The sequence below is a fragment of the Micropterus dolomieu genome, linkage group LG05 (assembly GCF_021292245.1).
Source record: "Micropterus dolomieu isolate WLL.071019.BEF.003 ecotype Adirondacks linkage group LG05, ASM2129224v1, whole genome shotgun sequence".
Classification (NCBI taxonomy): Eukaryota; Metazoa; Chordata; class Actinopteri; order Centrarchiformes; family Centrarchidae; genus Micropterus; species Micropterus dolomieu.
Genome location: NC_060154.1, coordinates 14157922 through 14178169, shown reverse-complemented (window position 1 = coordinate 14178169; position 20248 = coordinate 14157922). Strand labels below are relative to the sequence as shown.

The 20248-nt window shown below is 37.2% G+C and overlaps 4 protein-coding genes across 7 annotated transcripts; 1 reads left to right on the top strand and 3 right to left on the bottom strand.

Moving 5' to 3' along the window:
* Window positions 1-1961: 1961 nt before the first annotated feature.
* On the bottom strand, window positions 1962-8318 carry LOC123971281 (5-hydroxytryptamine receptor 3A-like). The gene is made up of 10 exons (XM_046049999.1): window positions 8292-8318; window positions 8059-8113; window positions 7573-7736; window positions 7177-7221; window positions 6964-7070; window positions 6127-6296; window positions 5367-5530; window positions 2898-3108; window positions 2573-2767; window positions 1962-2276 (listed from the first exon to the last, which is right to left on the bottom strand). Exons 1-10 carry the CDS (start codon window positions 8316-8318, stop codon window positions 2002-2004), a joined length of 1413 nt encoding a protein of 470 aa, XP_045905955.1. The 3' UTR covers window positions 1962-2001.
* Window positions 8319-9710: 1392 nt separating this feature from the next.
* On the bottom strand, window positions 9711-11048 carry LOC123971210 (receptor-transporting protein 2-like). The gene is made up of 2 exons (XM_046049915.1): window positions 10828-11048; window positions 9711-10104 (listed from the first exon to the last, which is right to left on the bottom strand). Exons 1-2 carry the CDS (start codon window positions 10974-10976, stop codon window positions 9774-9776), a joined length of 480 nt encoding a protein of 159 aa, XP_045905871.1. The 5' UTR covers window positions 10977-11048; the 3' UTR covers window positions 9711-9773.
* Window positions 11049-11616: 568 nt separating this feature from the next.
* Window positions 11617-16479, bottom strand: LOC123971642 (receptor-transporting protein 3-like). 3 transcript variants are annotated; one of them, XM_046050593.1, is made up of 6 exons: window positions 15918-16020; window positions 15596-15647; window positions 14592-14619; window positions 14113-14187; window positions 13205-13379; window positions 11617-12237 (listed from the first exon to the last, which is right to left on the bottom strand). In XM_046050593.1, exons 5-6 carry the CDS (start codon window positions 13351-13353, stop codon window positions 11907-11909), a joined length of 480 nt encoding a protein of 159 aa, XP_045906549.1. In that variant the 5' UTR covers window positions 13354-13379; window positions 14113-14187; window positions 14592-14619; window positions 15596-15647; window positions 15918-16020; the 3' UTR covers window positions 11617-11906. The 3 variants fall into 3 exon arrangements, with proteins under 3 accessions (XP_045906549.1, XP_045906550.1, XP_045906553.1); XM_046050594.1 differs by lacking the exon at window positions 15596-15647 and having other exon boundaries at window positions 15918-16479; XM_046050597.1 differs by lacking the exons at window positions 15596-15647; window positions 15918-16020 and adding an exon at window positions 14888-14905.
* dynlt2b (dynein light chain Tctex-type 2B) lies at window positions 16020-19390 on the top strand. 2 transcript variants are annotated; one of them, XM_046050598.1, is made up of 5 exons: window positions 16020-16176; window positions 16586-16719; window positions 17285-17354; window positions 18236-18299; window positions 18390-19390. In XM_046050598.1, the coding sequence occupies exons 1-5, from the start codon at window positions 16130-16132 to the stop codon at window positions 18435-18437; spliced, it is 363 nt and encodes a 120-aa protein (XP_045906554.1). In that variant the 5' UTR covers window positions 16020-16129; the 3' UTR covers window positions 18438-19390. The 2 variants fall into 2 exon arrangements, with proteins under 2 accessions (XP_045906554.1, XP_045906555.1); XM_046050599.1 differs by lacking the exon at window positions 16020-16176 and adding an exon at window positions 16248-16432.
* Window positions 19391-20248: the final 858 nt, after the last annotated feature.

Here is a 20248-nt window from a genome sequence, read left to right as displayed (position 1 = left end):
GAAGCTTACCAAATATACTTTTATAACACTCTATGAATCTGTTACTTTTGTTATTGTCTATCAGGGAAAGGGATTTGAAAAGTGATAGTCCCTACAGTAGGAAACCATAATAGTCATCATCATCATCCAGACAATAAAAGTGTGTTTTTCATTTAAGACCCAAAAGGACACGTGAGTGTTCAAGGTGTCCAACATTAATGCGATTTTGGGTAGTGCAGATAAGATAAATAAGATTTAAGTAAGTAAGATTTTTGTTTTACAGTACACTGCAAATGTACACGTTGTGATCCATGTTTTCCTTTTCTAAAACAAAATACTTAAGTCTGAACAGCTGACAGGAATGCTGTTTTGGTAAATGATTTCAAATGACCGTCCTGCTTGCCTCCTGGCAAGTTCTGCATATTCAGAACTACATGTACTATGAATCTTCAAGATTAAAAAAACTATTGGGTGTAAAATAGTTTTTTATCATGGAGTTTACTTATTATGTTATTGCATGTGGGATGGTATGAAGACATATATTGCAGCTGTATATTACGATATACAGCTGCGCTAACTAGTCAGTAAGTTGTACAAAGCACAGTCATGTTAGGTTCAGCTGCTATGTGACTTTACATTGAATTTATCGCAGAGACAATACAGTCAAAGGACAATTTATTCCTGTTTGAGTGAAGTTTGGTGTGAACTACAGTGAAGTTAAAGTTTTGGTCGTTAAAAATTATTTAGCCTTTTGCAACATGTTTTACATCTTCTGTAGAAACAAATGGACTTAGGGCAACAGCAACAGACAGGGTAAGGAAGTTGGAAAGGATTGAGATACGGACTAACACATTATTGGTTTTGGTCTTTTCATGGGACTTGTTGACAGTAATAAAAATGTTGTGTAATACCAGCCTTATCCTTAACAAATACGTAAGAGTGTGTTGTATGTACTGTAAATACAGTGCCTGGTTTTATATAGAGTATATATAGTATTCAAATGACCCTCCTGCTTGCCTCCTGGCGAGTTCTGCATATTTTTTTTTTAGATTAAAAAAACTATTGGGTGTAAAATAGTTTTTTATCATGGAGTTTGCTTATTATGTTATGAGGAGTAGCTTTTGGCAGGCCCTGTTGACAGATTGTTACATTTTAGACGACCGTGTGCTTCCAGCTTTTTGGCACAGAGCCCTGGACTCAACCCATTCCAAAACGTTTAGGATCATTCGAAAGGCTGATTGTGAGCCAGGCCTTATCGCCCAACATCAGTGCCGTAACTTGCTAATCCCTGCAGCAAAGTCTTGTGATTAAATGTCCACATACTTATGGCCATGTTGTAGGCCTATACCATTTTTATTCTACCAAATTATTTATTCACCAACTAGACAAATGTTTATTGCTTTGATTTTTAAAAACAGTCTTAAGTTTCTTCATAATTTTAGAGATTGGGTTAAAAATTGGGTTATATATTCAGTAAAGGCATGGCATTTGTTGGGATTTTTGTTAAAATTATAATCATAGCCTACTATATATAGATCAAATGACAGCTGCTATTTATCTTACAGGATTTATTTCATTGTTATATTCTCTTTTGGGTGAGCCATTGATAGCAGATAACTACATTTTCTAATTATGTTGGCTCTTGACTGTCAATGATAGGATTCAAAACTGACATTAAAATTACAAAATCAATAAAAATAACAATTGGAACATGATTATTATGTTAGAAATGAATGTCAGTCGAAAACTGAAAAGAATTTCTTCAAGTCATTTTATTTGTATAAAATAGTTTCCTCAATCATAACACAAAGGGGTTTAAACTATAGGCAATATAGTAATAATTTAATGTCCAATAGTGATAATATTTCCATTATTATTAACAACTAGGCAATAACTTTGGAGTTTGTATAAATATCTAATCAAATCAAAATAAAAAAATCATGTATTCCAAAAACATTTGAGTCACTCCATACATACATACATACTGCAGAAATTGAGCCCCTTAAAGCATACAGCAGGTAGTTACTGACCATATGAGTTTACCCAGATAATGATGATGGTAATGAAGCTGACTGATATGAAGAGGAGGTAGATGCCGAACAGCAGGCGGTCTATGACGAAACCCACCTGGATCCATTCCTCCGATTTCTGGCTTCCACCCAGATGCTGCTCCACTTGGAGGCGGATGGCCTGGAGGTCCCTGGCCAGGCTCATCAGCTCCTGAAAGGCTTTCCCCTCCACCGCTGGACCTTTCTCCTCGAGAGGCCTCTCATCTGCTTTTTGCTGTGCCAACACAGGTTTCATGTCTAGTTTTAAAGGAAAAATGTTGAATTGAAGGAAGGGAAACGTGGTGTATGTGTGACAACCATCATGTTGATCCATCTGATGTACTTTGTATATTCAGTCATTTTCTAATTAATTTTAACCACCATAAAACTACCTATTAACGGTATACCTCAATCCCTTAGTCTTCTGAGACAGGCAAACAAGACAGACTTTCTGCACCTCATAATGCACATGACTGCATGAATAGTTTTGCCTTTGTGTAAAACCACATCCCAAGTCTACCTAGTCATACCTAGTGCAGCAGGATTGTGGATAACTGTGTCCTCTAGATCTCTGGGCTTTGGAGGAAGCCGTACCAAGCAGCCAAGGATGTGAAGAACAAACACCCTGACCCAGCGAGGGACGGGAGGGAAGTCAGCAGAGCCGCACAGCAGATTGGTAATGATGATAGTCTCCAGTAGACTTGCCACCATCAGAGCCAGGCAGATAGAGAAGAACACATCTGGCAGAGAGAGCCGAGTGAGATATGTATGTCTAAAGATGCTTCTTAGTAACAACTAGATTAACAGCAGAATAAAAAAACACATTTAAAAGCAAGCTACAGATTTAACAGGTTTCAATAGATAACTGACTTATGAGAGGTATGGTGTTTCCAGTGATAGGCAGCAGGTCGTTCATGATGAGCAGGAAGACTGTGTAGCCCAGGATCAGGGTCATCTTAAAGGAGGATCGGTCCACAGTCTGGGGAGGCAACAGGAAGCTGAAGAGGTCCACTGTGATGAGGAAACAGCTCGGGATCAGGAGATTCACCACATACATGGTGGGCCGGCGCTTCACTCTGATCTGCAGAGGGAATAAAGCAAAACGCCAGGCACCTTTTCTGTTCAGTTTTGAAATTGAAAAACTGTATATTTAAAGGGTAATGATGATTAAACGAACATACAGTGCAATTTTGAGTTAGAGAAATCGTCAGTCATAGTGAAAATGGAAAGACATCAAGTATTTCCCTGTTGTTTTAGCCCTTTCATGCATGAATTATGACAGCCTCTGTCAGGATTTTGTTCCTATGTGTTTTTATTGCTCTTTAGGCATGCAAAATAAAAATCATTTTTTCAAACAAATTTTTCAAGGAGTTTTTTAAATGTCCACTAAGGTGGACAGCATGCGCCTAAGGTTTTAACTGCAGAAATATTTATTTAACAAACGAATAAAATAATATGGTATGCGAAAACTATATTTTTAAGGCTGTTAAACTAATGTGGTTACATATTTTAACATATTCTAATACAGTTTAATGCAATGCAAAAACGTTGAACCTCACTTCTGACTTCTCAGCCTCTCTTTCTCAGCACCCTCAGCTCCACTATCACTGCTGCTAGCATTTGGGGTTCCACCTATTTCTGGCAGCCATTCATCATCACTGCCACTAATATTATCCTTACTTGCTGATGGAATTTGCTCCACTCTCCTGAATGTCTTTCTATTACTTGCTGCAACACACTACATGTTACTCACATAATGGAACTAATCTGCACAAAATATTGTTTTTGTTACAAAAACTGCAAGTTTTACATTCTAATAACATAAATCCATTGATTTACATCCAAAAAGGTTAGTGCACATAAAGTATTTTCAAGAAAAACAGTAATCAGTAATAGTTCATTGTATTTGAAATATAGCCAGCAATGCATAATGTCCAATTTAGTGGACAGATACTGTATCTGTTTCTGCTAGGGTTTCCCAAAGCAGTTTTTCAGGTGTGCTGTACCAAGTACTTTGTGCAATCTTACACAGGACGGGCAGGTAAATATACGATTTCCACATATTCGGGATGCTCTGAATGAAAAAAATAACTTTTTTACGCAGTGGCTACTTTCCTTCCTGACTCTACATGGTGCAAACCATTAAAACACGCAAAACCCTCATTTAAATACTGCCACCTCCATTGTGATTGCACCTGTTGTCATCTACGCAGTAATTCAGAAACAATAAACAATAACAATAAACAGAAATCCTGGTCATTGGGTCCCAGCAGATGGCAAATCAAATACTGCCATCTGCTGGTTCCCTAGTAAATCACATTAAGCCAGTGGCAAAGAACCTTGCTGTTTGGTTTGATAGTAATTTAAATTTCGAGCAGCACACCACAAAGCTTGTTCAATCATGTTTTTATCAACTTAGAAATATAGCTAAAATTCGATCTATGTTAACTTTTAAGGACACCGAGACCATTTTACACGCCTTCATCTCATCACGCCTGGATTATTGCAACAGCCTTTTCACCTGTTTAACCCAAAAATCTATTGATCGACTCCAGACTGTCCAGAACTCAGCTGCCAGGCTTTTAACCAGAACAAAGAAATATGACCACATTACTCCTATTTTAGCTTCATTACACTGGCTCCCAGTATGTTTTAGAATTGACTTTAGTGACCTTTTAGTGACCTTTTAGTCCCATACACACCAGCACGTACCTTGAGATCCTCGGGCAGAGGTCTGTTGTCTGTTCCAGAGTCTCGACTGAAAACTAAAGGGGACAGAGCGTTTTCTGTCTGGAACAGCCTGCCCGAGGAAATCAGGTCGGCTGAGTCAGTGAACTCTTTTAAGTCCCTTCATAAAACATACCTTTATAGGAGAGCCTTTCCCGATCTTATTTCACTTTATTTTATCCCTTTTATTTTATTCTATTTTACTAATTTTATATTTATCTTAAACGTGTATTTTAGTCTTTTCTTTTCTTTATCTTGTATTGTTTTTGTATTATTGTTTTTTGGGTATTATTGCCTTTCCACTTGTTAAAGCACTTTGTAACTTGTTTTTGAAAAGTGCTCTACAAATAAAGATTATTATTATTATTATTATTATTATTAATTCTTAGTTAAGGTTACAATAGGTAACTACAATAACACATGCAATATTTTGGAACACATGCACACTTTTGTACTCTTTATTCAGGGTGTTAGTAAATTCGGCCCATAGTATCTTCACTGTAATGCAATTTCACAATATAGGTTTGCTTGCTTTTAACCCAGTTATCCACTCTTACAATCTAATCGTGAAATGCAGCTTACTGTCAATTTAAGACATTATAATCAACTTACATGAAATGCAAGCTCATCAATGTATTGACTATCATCAAGTCCTGGGTCGTCCTTGTGGGAGGTGATATCCAGCAGCTCCCACTCCCCCATGGTGGTCATCACCATCTTGGAGTTTTCAGTGATGTTTTCTGCAGACGTGCCCAGTAAAATCTTTACGTCCATCGCTGGGGAGAGATTAACAATGAAATCTACCATCCGGTAATTGTCAAGGCAGATAAACATACATATCCACATTAGAGAGATGTAGGAATTAATTATTTATTATTCATGAAATTTGCATAGATTATATATATATATATTTTATTCATGTTTGTTGTTCCAAACTCCTGACAAAAAGGGTAAAAATGTTGAAAAAAAGCTAGAAACAGTGGACCCCTCTGAAACTCTCTGTGATTGTGCATAGACTACAGGTGAATCAATTTTCAATGACTTAACTGAAATTGGCTCATAATGCAACAGATGTTGTCATGGTGCATTAACAATAAAACCTTTGTCCAGAGACACAGTGAACCTAAGGTATCACACGTCACATGGTGTTTTTGTTATAGTTTAACTTTGGCTTGCACACAAACGTTTATTAAATACATGATTATTTGTCTGTTTCCTTTTTCCTTTGGTAAGTGGCCGTGGTACAAAATAAGCACAAAAAAGGCACCCTCATGCATTATTTTTACAGAAGGGACAAAACTTACTTACTGCCTCTTTACGGTCACATTTCCAATTCTTTTGACCAAAACTGACATTGTGTGAAGTGCCTTACCGAAGTGCAGGTAGGAGTTGAAAGTCAAAGTGCAGTTTTGTATGTCGAAGGGGAAAGTGTAGATATCGAGGTTACAGGAGCTGACAACTTTGACTGGAAGAGCATCGTTTATCATACCATTGCTATTCACGTACAAATACGGGACAAAGGGAGCGGTGTTTTCATCCATACTGCAAGACAGGAACCAGCAGAGGAGTTATGAGTGAAAAGTTTGCAATATGAGAGCATGGTCCTATTTCTAAATTATAGCATAAAGCAGAGGAAACAAGAAGTTCTGGCTTCACATTTTTGGCCTTTGCCCAGACTGGGTATCTGTTCTTCCCATCAAAGCCAATCATTTCAAATAATTTCACGATATACAGCTGCGCTAACTAGTCAGTAAGTTGTACAAAGCACAGTCATGTTAGGTTCAGCTGCTATGTGATACTTTACATTGAATTTATCACAGAGACAATAGAGTCAAAGGACCTAGCAGTGGAGAGCCCTGCTTTCTGTGGTGCTTTGGAGAGACGCAGTTTGCATTTCAGAATTTAGATGTGTCACTTTTTGCTGCTGCCCGAAATACTCACTAGACCACCAAATGTGTATTAATCTGCTGCTGAAAAGAGTCCGAAAAAATGCACAATTTATTCCTGTTTGAGTGAAGTTTGGTATGAGCTTTGAGATACGGACTAATACATCATTGGTTTTGGTCTTTTCTTGGGACTTGTTGACAGTAATAAAAATGTTGTGTAATACCAGCCTTATCCTTCACAAATAAGTATTGTAAGAGTGTGTTGTATGTACTGTAAATACAGTGCCTGGTTTTATATAGAGTATATATAGTATGGAACTCACAATTCATTGATTACAACATCTGGAATCCAAAACTTTTGTCTGGGAAGAGATATCCTGCTGGTTCCGCAGGTGATTGGGTCCCAACTGATAAACTCGTTTATCCACCACTGAAACAACAAAACTGGCATCAGCACGCAGAGCAGGTATACCATAAGTAACAATCACATAATTCACAAAAAATAATCCCACAGTTGTCAGGATTACACTACTCACATAATTAAGCCAAATGTAAGTGATCAAGAGTTGAGCCTTTTCATCCTGAAAGACAAGATACTTTAACCTATTGTGTTTTTTGGGGGACAGCACGAATCCTTAAGGAAGTCTCAGTGGAGCACAGCAACACAAAGACGTTGTTTAATGGAGGAAACATTTGGTTAAAGACAGGAGAATGATATGTGTCAGTTTTCTTGTGACTCTTTATTGTTTATCAATATTAAATGTATTATACTAAATTATACATTTATAAAGCTCCTCCTTGTATATAAATGACTTATTAGTGATTTGCCAAATGTACTATACATCAGAGGAATTTCATTCTAAGAGAAGTGCCAAATGCTAAATAAAGGGTACAATGCATATACACACTCAGTCCACTCATCTGCAACATACCACTCCTAGTATCCCATACATGATGAAGTCTGTAAAGATGTTGGTGCAGGTTGTCATGTTCATGACAGGTCGTATATCGCTCAGGTTAAAGACTGGATTTAGAGCATTCAGCAGGGCGGGTTGGTTTGGCTGAGAGCAGTTCATCTGAATAGCACTCCACACACCTGATGAGGAGATTTGTCATAAGTCCAGTCATAAACATGATTTGGCTCCTGTGATTTTCAACAAAACAGAAGACCTGCAACTTACAAAGTGCTCAGCTTTAGTTTGCCAGTAAGCACTGGGATTTTGATTGACTTCCAGTCTTCCAGTATTTGGCTTGACAATATGGCACATACAATATATATAGTTCAGCTGTTCATGCAGTATACATTGTTCTGTGCTTTCATGATTCGTTACTGGTGCTACCTTGTTGGTTATGTTTCTGAGAATAACTTTTGATGTGAGGAAGACCTCATGCCTAAAAGTCCTTACCCAAAAGCTTACCTGGTATGAGAATGACAAACATGACCAGAGTGGGCCTGACTGATGGAGGGAGACACTAAAATAGAACAACAATTGTTTCAATTTAAGCACCTAAAATATTAAAACCATTTACGTATTTAGGTATTCACTATTAAAGAAAAGGTTATCAGTTACAGAGACAGTCTATTAGAACTGATGCTGTGTTTAGTCTTAGAAATAACATACAGAATGTGCAGCAGGAGAAGTTACTTTACCTTCAGTATAATGTCCTTGGATTTCATGATGTCAAGATTTAGTCTTTATCTTTCTACAGCTGTCAAATGAAAGCAGTTCTTCAGTATCACACAGAACACACAGAATAATCCTCACACTGCTTTATGAGAACATTTACTTTTATTTGTCTATTGTATCAGTCATCTAAAATGTAGACAGTCTATTTAGATTCTAAAAATTCTGCTGATCTTATCCATAAATAACCATTGCCAGACAACAAAGACAGACTCACCACTTACCTGGCAAACCAACTCTTGCTAGACTAAATTCAGCCTTAGTGAAAAAGATATACATAGCGCCACTGTAAACCAAGCGTGATGTGGACAAAGTCCTGGCAAATGATGTGGGAAATGGAAAACTCTGCAAGGCGGCTACTTTTCCTGCAAGTGGTTTCATACAAAACACAGATAACCCACAGTTAATGGGTTGTATCGAAGTGTGTGACTTGCAGATGGTGACAAATGACCACAGCGGCAGCAGTGTCACACCTGCCAACTGTACGCAAATAAGCAGTGGGTGGCCTGAAACATATGTTCTCTGGCCTCACCTCAAGCTGTGTCAGCCAACCCTTTTTTTGTTTTATATTAATGTTGTCCATCAAAAAATTAAACAGGCTGCACAACTCTGCTCCAATACACAATGCTTTAATCCCCATACCTCCTGCCAGTATCCCTTTTTTGAGACAGTGTGACACTTGTTCTTTGTTGTTTCAAATTGTTGTTTATCTCTTAATTCAAACAAATTGCTGAACACTGTCATAAACATGTAGTGCATCACTTTCTGTGTACCATGGACTAAAATTCAGACCAGACCAGTTGCCTTAGTGACTTTTTTATACGTGCTTCAAGTGTCAGTATTCTTTGACAGGCCTTCATTCTCTCATTTAGTTCCATATTTACATATTAAATAATAATAAATACATTTGACCAATTTATTTGAAAACACAAATTACCCATACTACAAATCACAAATACATTTAGTTTGCTGCTCGTGCAAGCTTTATTTATCTATTACATTTCTGTTTGATTGAAGGCATGTTTAATGCTTTCGAGATAAAGAGTTAATATGTTAAAGAAACTGACTGCCAACAAGCAAAAACATGAAAGCATACATGTACTTGATTGTTGTCTGATTGTTGAGGAAAAAATATTTAGAGGAAGCAAGAAAATGAAGCTGAATGACATGGGGAAGCGTCTTATTCTGCCAGTTGATGCTAGTATGAGCTCAGGCAGTAAATATCCATCCATCCATCCATCCGTCGTCAACCGCTTATCCTGCGTACAGGGTCGCAGGGGGCTGGAGTCTATCCCAGCTGACATCGGGCAAAAGGCGGGGTACAACCTGGACAGGTCGCCAGTGCAGTAAACATCATTAAAACTAAAAAAAATCTTCAAAACAGCTTGAGACAAATATGATTTATTTGTTTTTAATGAAAGAAAGGCTGACTTGAAAGCAACACAAGCTTAACTCCTTGTACAGATGCCTTGAATGCAGGCCTCACAATGAGCAGGCTCATGGGGACTTTTGACCTCCAGGCTTATAAAAGGCCTGTTCCCTCTGCCCAGGTCTTCATGGTAGCATTTCATTCTTATCTTCTCCACCAGATTCTCCAGGAGGATATCGATGTTCTCTGTGGAGATGCTGGGCGTCTCCATTGGAGCTTTGTCGCACATCTTGCAGTTCTGACGGAAGCGCCTCACCTTGACAACGCCCTGCCTGTCTACCAGGCGCATGTGGAAGACCACCATCACCTTGTTAGAAGGCCAGCCTCTTTTACACCAGCTGCAGTCAAACCTTGAAAATGAAAGCTGAAGGTAAAGAAAGTCTAAACTGGCTCTTTAACAAAATTAATGCCAACCAAAGTTACGATGGAAACTCAAGTTTTAGCTATAGACAAAGTTCTTGGAAGCAGCGACAATCTGGTAAAAGACATTATGTGATTGAGTTTACATGTCTTTTGGCTGACCCAAGTGATTGACTCTCTAGCTAAATAACATGGTGAGATACAAATGCATAAGGTAAATAGGAGGAGACAGAGCAATGTGAAGTCACCTTCCTCCTGATTACATTATGAAACCAGAACTCTTTCTCTGCCATTTAAGTGTTGCCAACCTAAAACCTATAGCTTAGCCAATGAGATTATTTCTTCTTTCAAGATAACTCTTAACTCCCAAATAACACAGCTTTTGTCACACTGTAGATGGCATTAATTTCCATTAACCTGACTCTTATCCTAATCTTAATCAGTAAACAAGTCTTTACCCTAAACTGGAATGGTTTACCTTGACGGGGCCAGTTTTTGTCCCCAAATCAGACGTGAGTCACCACAGTCTGACTATGTGAACAGATTTTTTTCCATTCAACTTAAGTGGTGCAAATACACATAGTACACACACACACAAACCTTAATAAACCTATAGTGCATCCACTATACCATAATTTATACTAACCTGACATATACAATGCTGTAAATACACACACCAACCATTGTGATTAACAATAGTCCAGCATACTCACCATGCACCTGTGTTCCTGATGTACTGCTCCCATCCCAGGTTTGGGCTGTCAGGCACAATACTTTCATCAAACTGCAGATGCCAGGAATCTCCTTGTTTAAGAATATTTGCTTTCATCTGGAAGATACTTGTCCACTCCTGTTGTGCCATCCCGTCAGTGTCAATGATGCCGGTGGCTGAAGAAGAGACAAAACTCTGACAGCTGATCTGTACAGTACACAGACAACTTGTTAGACTGGCTTATCAACCTTAGGTTGAAAGACTTTGAGCCTACCAATAGAGAGAGTTTCAGGAAAATGAAACCTAAAAGCTGAAAATTGGTTTCCTTAAGTTTCGGGTCTAGTTTAGTACTATGAATGGAGTGAGGAACGCACGTTTGTTTCACTACGACAGATGTTAAGCATATAAAAACATTCCTCACTGTGACTGACAGTGCAGTTCTTGTATGTATTTCCAACAAACCGCTCATAATCGCTGCTGTCAGAAATGTAGTGCATCACTTTCTGTGTGCCATAGACTCTTTAGCACCCAGCTGACACCATTAATAAGAAAGTTAAAACCTACTGTAATAAAAAATTCCATTTTTTGATATGCTCACCTGCACATGTCCAAGTATTCTACTGTTTAAAGACCAGTTGCCTTAGTGACTCCTTTATACATGCTTTAAGTGTCAGCATTCACGGACAGGCCTTCATTCTCTCATTTAGTGCCTTATTTAAACATTTCACATATTCACAGAATTTATTTGAAAACAGAAAATACCCACAAAACAAATCACAAAGACATTTAATTTACTGATTGTATAAGCTTTATTTATCAGTTACAGCTCTGTTTCAAGGCTTGCTTAATGGTTTTGAGCAACAAGCAAATGTGTTACAGAAAACTGAGCACCAACAAGAATACATATACTAACTTACAACAATTGATGCTTTTCTCATAGGAGTTTAGGCATAAAACATCATTAAAACTCTTAATAAAATAAAATAAAAACTTCAGGAATAAATACAAGACCGTCTGAGGCAACTATGACATACGTTTTTAAATTAATAGATGGCTTTAATTAATAGAAGCAACACAAGCTCAACTCCTCGTACAGATGCCTTGAATGCAGGCCTCACAATGAGCAGGCTCATGGGGACTTTTGACATCCAGGCTTATATTAGGCCTGTTCCTTCTGCCCAGGTTTTCATGGTAGCATTTCATTCTTATCTTCTCCACCAGATTTTCCAGTAGGATGTCAATGTTCTCGGAGCTGATGCTAGGCGTCTCCATTGGAGCTTTGTCGCACATCTTGCAGTTCTGACGGAAGCACCTCACCTTGACAAAGCCAATGCCGCGTGTCAAGCACATGTGGAAGACCACCATCACCCGGTTAGAAGGCCAGCCCCTTCCACACTTGGTGCATTTGAACCTTTAAAATGAAAGAAGACGCAAGTTAAAGAAAGTATTGCATTGTCCCTTTAACAAAATGACAACCAACCAAAGTTACGATGGAAAGTCAAGTTTTAGCTATAGACACAATACTTGGAAGCAGCGATAATCTGGAAGAAGAAATGATATTGGGTTAAAAAGTACTGACTCTCTGGCTAATTAATGTTGTTTGTAAAGACTGAAGTCAGTGCAAAAAGTAAATGTGAGGAGATATAGCCATTTGACGTCACCTCTTTCCTGCTTACTAGTGATGAGCAGATGAAACCATAAGAAGCTTTAGGGCTCTCTTTCTATTTGTGCCAAAAGAAAAACAACTATTCATAACTTTGGGGCTTCAAATGCAACACAGTGACACCTGGTGGTTTGCAAAACTTATAGCAGCCCTTCTAGATCAAGGCCAAAGCACACAACACCTCTCTGATTTTAACTGCTTTAGTCTCATGTGTGCAATAAAAAGCCAAGAAGCCTGCATGTTATTATTAAATCTATGACTTTTTGTTTAGAATTGCTGCATTAAATGCATATATTGTGTGATATGTTACAGTAAAATAATTAATACAAGCATTGTCCATAAAGCCTAAATATAAAATATTTTACATGGTAATGTACCTTATTGGTGTAGTTTGTGCAAACTTAATTTGTGTCACATGCCATTTGAGTCACAATGTTATGTGATTGGAAAATGATATTCATTAAATTAGCCTATTACTTTTATTACTCTATTACTACGCATGAGCTGGAGATGTTCTCAAATTAATTACTATGTACCTCCCTTTCTAATCGCCATATTTTTCATTTATCTCTCTTCTTATCCCAGTAATGTACCTATCACATTTCATCAGTTTAGCTGCAAAACTTTCAAAACTGATCATTTATATTAACCTAACATATAGAATAATATATGTACACACTAACAGAAGTAATTAACAGTAGTCCAGCACACTGACCTTGCACATGTGTTCCTGATGTACTGCTTCCAGCCCATGTTTGGGCAATCAGGCACAAGATTTTCATCAAACCCCAGACACCAGAAGTCCTCTTGTTTAAGTTTCTTTGCTTTAATCTTGAAGATACTTGTCCATTCCTGTAGTGCCATGCTGTTAGTGTCAGTGGTGTCAGGTCCTGAAGAGGAGACAAAACTCTAACAGCTGATCTGTACAATACACAAACAAGGTGTGCAAATGACTCATCACTTTGACTGTAATACAGAGTTTGGGGAAAGTGAAACCTAAGTGTGGAAACCTTCTAGTCGAGTTTTACACATACACTGTATATAAAATGGTTTTACAATATAAATTAAATTTTAAATTCAAGTTTGATTTGCTAAGGAAGATGTTGATCATATAAAAAGCATTAGTCACTTGACTGTCTACTTGAATGAAGAGAAGGGAATGCCCATGAAATGAAAATGTAACTGCTTTGCTTGTGTTTGGATAGTTAAGGTGCCCTAGGACGCTTATCTCTGACTGATATTATCATTAATTTACTAATATATCATACACATAAGAAATGTGCTTAGTGTGGATTGACTGAAATATATAGTAACTACTAAAAGAATGCAAGAGAAATGAAACTGAAACTGTTTTCCAGATTACGCAACACTGCTACCTGCAGTTATGCTGCATCACTTCTCTGTCTTACAGGCAATGAAAACATATACTAATATTTTCCATCCATCCATCCATTGTCAACCGCTTATCCTGCGTACAGGGTCGCAGAATAACTTCTATATTTTTATTCAAATAGAAGGCACTTTCAGAATATGTATAAAAATAATTTGCAGAGGATGGCCTGTAATTGAGCTACTGTCATTATCATTGCCATATACAGAAACAGATATACAGTAGCTCCTCACAATGTATGCCACCTTCTCCTGTGCATGGTTCCACTTCAACTTTCACTTCAAGTCCAGCTTTAACTTCTTTTCTGTCTGAGAAATAAATCAATTGAAAAAAGAGATTAAAAAGTGTTTATTAGATTTGATTGTGCAATGAAACATTCTTATATGATGCTGTTTACAGATTAACCTGAGTCCCACTCAGCTATCAAGAGTAAATGATGCTTAACATTAAATAATGAACTCATAAACCTTTAATCTCCTTTGGTGAACTACGCATGTAGACACTTTTTATCAGCATCTCATTGTAACAAACCATTAAGGTCTAATGCTTTGCTAACTTAATTTGCAGGTTTAATTTAGAAGATAGGGTAATTCAATTACTGTAATTTGCCATTCATACCTCATCAGGGCCTGTGTGATGAACAATACTGATTGTAATGAATTACACCATGTTCAACCGTTAGCCTCATTATTATCTGATATGAAAGGCTTACCTCTCCCCTCCTGTTGGCCTGCAGTCCTCTAAATAATGAGAAAGTACACAGTGTTTACCCTTCTGGCTTTTTGACACAAGCACAATTGATCTGGAATGCATACTGAGTAACTTCAATGATTCTAATATATCATCATGTAGCCTACATTTGAAACAGAATCACTGCAGATGCAGACAATATGCAGAAAGTTCAAATTGGCCAATATGTGATATTTGATACTTAAAATGGACTGGATACTTTGATTTTATTTGGTACAGTGTAGTGTGGAAAATCTCTTCCATTTTCCTCCTACTTACGTGTGATTTAAATCCAATCTTCCTATCTTAACAGCAAGCAAAGATGGGAGATTTACACGGAGAGAATGTGCCAGGACTATCCCTGCTGCTATCAAAGTTAGAGACTAATCTTTAAAGACAGAAAATAAAATCTATGAAATCATAGCGATGTTGTGCCTCTTTTTTCAGGCAAGTGAAGCCAATTCGCCTGAAGCCTGACCTGGCTGCAGTTGAAGAGGCCTTGAAAGCAGAGGAGTTCTGAAATCATGATGAAGACAGCAGTGAATAGGATCTGCTGTGTTATATCATTGGATACTGGACTAAGGCTAGCCGTAAACCTAATACTAATCCATGTGGGAGTAAAGGGAATGGGGTAATATGAAAAAAAAAAGGTCAAGGTTACAGTGACATTTTAGTAGCAAATGACATCAAAGGCTTTCCTTGTCAGAAAAGAAACCTTGTGAATAAAGAGACGAAGTAGGGATTTTTGTTCCTCTCAAAAATCAGGGATAAGGACAGAAATACAAATTCAGTAGCAGGAGACATAAGCAATTTGGTTGAGGTAGTAGGTTTTAGGCAACATCTCTGTCAAGCTTATATATGAGAAATATCTTGGAGAAACTGAGAGGTCCTTGAGTTGTTGTACAAGACTTCCTTGTATGACTGTAGCTGTGTGTCTTTATTTATATTTTTCTCTGTATGACAAAATAATCTTCAAGTTCTACTTACTGGCCTTTTATGGAGCTGCCAATGGCATCTTCCCATTTGCCTTTCACACTGACTGAAAATTATATGGTAAGAACACTGAGAAAACTTCACCAAGCACAAATTATTAAAAATTCTGGAGGAGGAAATGTTACCGAATGAAACATGAAGCATGAAAGTTCATTTTTGATCTTAGAAGTAGTAGTTTGACTTTCAACAGAAGCTCAGTCTTTTTGAACAGAAGGAAAAATAGCACAGAAATAAAAGGCAATTTGATAAAATAAAAAAAAACTTTCTTTTCAAGATCTTTACAAAACTCTGGAATAGATAAACTTAAAATAAATACCTCACGAATCACTGGTTTAGAGTACACCATTGAACAGTCCAGTACGAACGTCTTTACCGTACTCTTATTTTGAAACAGGAAACTATGAAAACTAGGAACGTCGCTATGGTAACGGATACAAATCTGCTAAGATTAGCTTGTTAGCAACCGTCTTCCTTCTTCATGTCCTCTCTGTTGTTGTAGCGAGCATTCAGTTACATTATTGACATGCGATGGAGGGGTCAGACACATACCTCATACGACCTAATCACCAGCACAAGTGAGTTGGTTAGAGTGGTTTAATATCATTTCTAGCAGGTGAAGTTAGCTTTTAGCCAGCGAGTTTGTTGCTAACAATATGTTTATATGTTAGCAAAGCAACGACTGGCGTTGGTCTGGGGTTTTGTTTTCAAACGGCACTGGCGTCAGTACTGTAGCGTTAGTTAGTAGGCTTATGGACTGTCAGTTAACCTAACGATAGCTGTAAGGACAATGTGAGGAAAAGTGTGAAACATATCTCCAGTCAAATGCCAAATGTAGGTGGATTAATATAATAATAACATAATTTTTTAAAACAATTTCTGTAACTTTATGATCCCTAATGAGAGAGGCCGATGAGTTGACAGAGCAGGCTCTGTGACTGATTCAAGTAAAATTTCTGACTTTTTGCTCACTGTAAAATCTTCCAGGTTTAAGCCAGCCGTCGTGAAGGAGTGTATTCGGGAAACTGTTAGGGAGCAACTGTCTGGAATGCGGTATGACCCGGAGCAAGTCCCAGAGCTGTCCCGTTCACTGGCGGACTGCATTAAGGGCAAAGTGAAGAGTGAGTGATGCTTCTCCCTCTCTTGTGTTATAACTCAGAAGGACACGGAATCCAAGTACTGTTGTATATTTAAAGTGTAGTTCAAAACAATTACTCAAATATAAGTGAAAATGGTTACCCGAAGTGATTTAATATTCAGAATACATATTCAGTAAAATGGCGATATGATCGTTATTTGAACGTGTCTTTTTGGGTTAAACAAAATCGCCTTGGAAATTATCCTCAAGGCAAAAGACTGAAGGGGTCCTACCAGTTATGAAACAAACTGCTGCTTTTTATTAATGGGGCCTGGAAGTGCAGAAGCAGGATGAATCCCTTGGGGAGGGAAACAAGTACAATGTGAAGTTAATGAAACATGTAGCCAGAAGAATGAAGCTAAATAAAAGGGTATAATGTAATTTTTTTTTACAGTATAGTCACCAGTATTCATCCTTCTAGTAAAATGTTTTAAATGAGTAGTAGTAGTAAATGCTACACTGTGAATTTAGCATATTGATACCCATACCTGTATTGTTCCTGCACCATGTTTGCAACACTATAAGAGATAATTTCTCTTCCTCAACAGATGCAGGGTTTGACAGATATAAGATTGTTGTGCAGGTGGTCATTGGGGAACAACGAGGACAAGGAGTCAAGTGAGTTATTATTTGGTACTGAAAAAAATAGCTGTTACAATTTGTACACTACTATATTTTAGAGGTATTCTATTGTCTGAGTAAAGCAGGTGTAAAATATGTTGTGCTCTGCTGACAGTTTTATAGGGAACAGGGGCAGCCAGAGATTATATAAGTTTGACCCTTTTTACCATAATAAAAGCAAGTTAGAGGATGTGTGTGTGTATTGTGCAGTTAATGGATTCCCAAGTGGCAGTATTACTGTAATACAATTTTTCTGCCCTCACCACTGTCCTGCAGTGGCATTTTGCTTGAATTTACACTTCTGTTACAGTATTTTTTTTACAGCACTAATATTGTCAACTGTGACACAAAAAGTTTTACTCCAGTGTATTTAAAAGTATTAAGAAGACATTTAAGAATTCCAGGAAAGATTTCCAATCAATCACTGCTGACAGCATTATTTAACTAACGTTTCCTGAGTTGAATCCTTCTTTTTACTGTGTGATTATGGTTTCTAAATAGCAATATACTCAACCATTTCAGTAGTAGTAGCCAGTAGCTGATATGGACTCAGCTCTGCTCTACACATATACATCAACTTAAAATCAATCCCACAATGTTTATTGAGAGTGTCAGGTAGGTATTGACTCACTAATTTTTATGGCTGTAGTTTTATATTGAAAAGTGTTTCTAATATTCTGCCTATATCATGTACGTAAATGGAGCTGGACAAAATATCTCAAATACCACAGAGTAGAATGTTCTCTCTGACTTATTGTCAACAAAATGTTATAATGGTAATATCATAGTGCAGGGCACTTCCTTTTGATTATATTGCGTTGTAGTTTTTCTGAAAGTAGTTCAAAGCTTCAAACATGAATCTTCTCTCATGTTTTCAGGATGTCTTCAAGGTGTTTGTGGGATTCTGACACAGACAACTATGCAGAAGATGTTTTCATGAATGTAGGTGCCTTTGTTTTGTTCAGTCAGATGTAAGGGGGGAAACAGACTTCTCAAAGACAGTTTTTTGCTAACTGTGTTTTACCTCTGTAGGACAGCTTGTTCTGCATGGTGGCAGTTTTTGGAAGCTATTACTACTGAAGACAAGAAGGTGGATGACAGAGAATTCTTTCAGATGAAAAGATGTGAGGTGAACATCCAAACGAGACTGCTCAGCGTCAGCATTTCGGGTCTATCTTAAGTAACTGTGAATGGATTTGCTAAATCTTGAGATCAACAGAGATGACATCCATTGTAAAAGTGATGGAAATCTGTGCTGATACTGTAGTGATTTTAAAATGAGGGATTTCACCAGGTTTTTCCTGACAAAATGATTATTAAAGACTCAAATAATAACTAAAAATACTAAATACTTTGACAGATATCATGTTTTACCTTGAAATATGTCATTCTTGAGTCCTTAAATGTCACCAAACATGTCCTCAAAGGTGGTGAGAAGTTTGACGTTAGTGTGGGTGTGGGAATCCTCAGTGTATTCATGAGATGCTATGTTTACTAGAGAAGGCAGCTGATTTTCACATTCATCAGGGAAAATATCAAAAGTTACCACATTTTCCTTGACTTTATAAGATAAATCCTTAAAATATTGACCACTTAATTACCAATAGATTCAAATACCTCCACGAATATTTCCGAAAACATTATAATGTGTGCTTAGCAGACCTGCTAGATTAGCAGATTGTTTGAGATCACACACATTACAAGCTTTATGGACGACTGCAGCAGCAGGAGTACTTTTAGCTGCACAGTAAGGCAACTGAATATAATGCAGTACAATCCGTATTTGCACTACACTTTACATGCTTGACTTAGCACAGCAGCTACGGTAGAGGTCAGTATTTGTCTCAACATCATGACATGATCATTTCTAAAAGTTGTAAATATACAGTAATTGAACAGGAAAGACTTTACTAGAAATCTGACCATTGTCAAGTGTATCACCGCCTTTATGATTGTAAACCTCATTCTGCCTCTCAGGTATGCTTTGACTGAAGTCCTTGCACTGTAAATATTAAATCAACCCTTAGTTGACACCATGACTTTGTTGTCTCTTAATGTGGGCATCCTATTCAGCAGTGAACAATTATCTAACACAGAAGTGATGTAGCTTGGCATTTTGAAGACTGTAACAACATAAAAAATTCTTTCTATATCAGATATCCAATAATATAATTTGAAAAGGTTTGCCTACTGTTATCATATAAGAAGTTTTTTATATACACTGTATACACTACCGTAACATTACAAAAATCCAAAAATTATTATCACATTGAGCATTTGTAGGAAAACTAAAAACAAATCAAACCACCACCGAAAATATTTTAAACCTTTGCACTGTATTATACGGTTCATTGTTGGATTTTTGCAAGTGTAAAATGAACAGAATTGAATTTGGATAAAACAGGAATAGGCACTGTTCTCCCAAAGCAAAGACATAAAGTAATAACCTTCTTTTAATTACAAAATGAAAAGAGGTTGGTTATATTAAAAAAACATTGGCACTAACAATGCACATCACTAAACCATGATTCCACTTGTTTATTTTAACTAAAATATCACAACTAATTTGACATTATAAAAATGCACATTTTCAGTCAACATTTTAAACATTTATTACATTAACATTTCTGTGTCACATGGAATTTCTTGGTTGAAGTTAGATTTTAAATTTTGGGTTATATTTGTCTGGTCACCTGGCAAAATGAGACCTCCAAATGAGATGCCACCTGTAGTGACCTATGATTGGATTTTGTTTTTTCTTTTTTGTTTTCACTTGGCCACTATGTTTCAATAATCATAATGTGCTACAGGACTTATGCCTGCATGAAAATGAGGATAGATATCTGTTTTGATTGGATGATTGTATACTTTTTTACAATGTTAATACAATA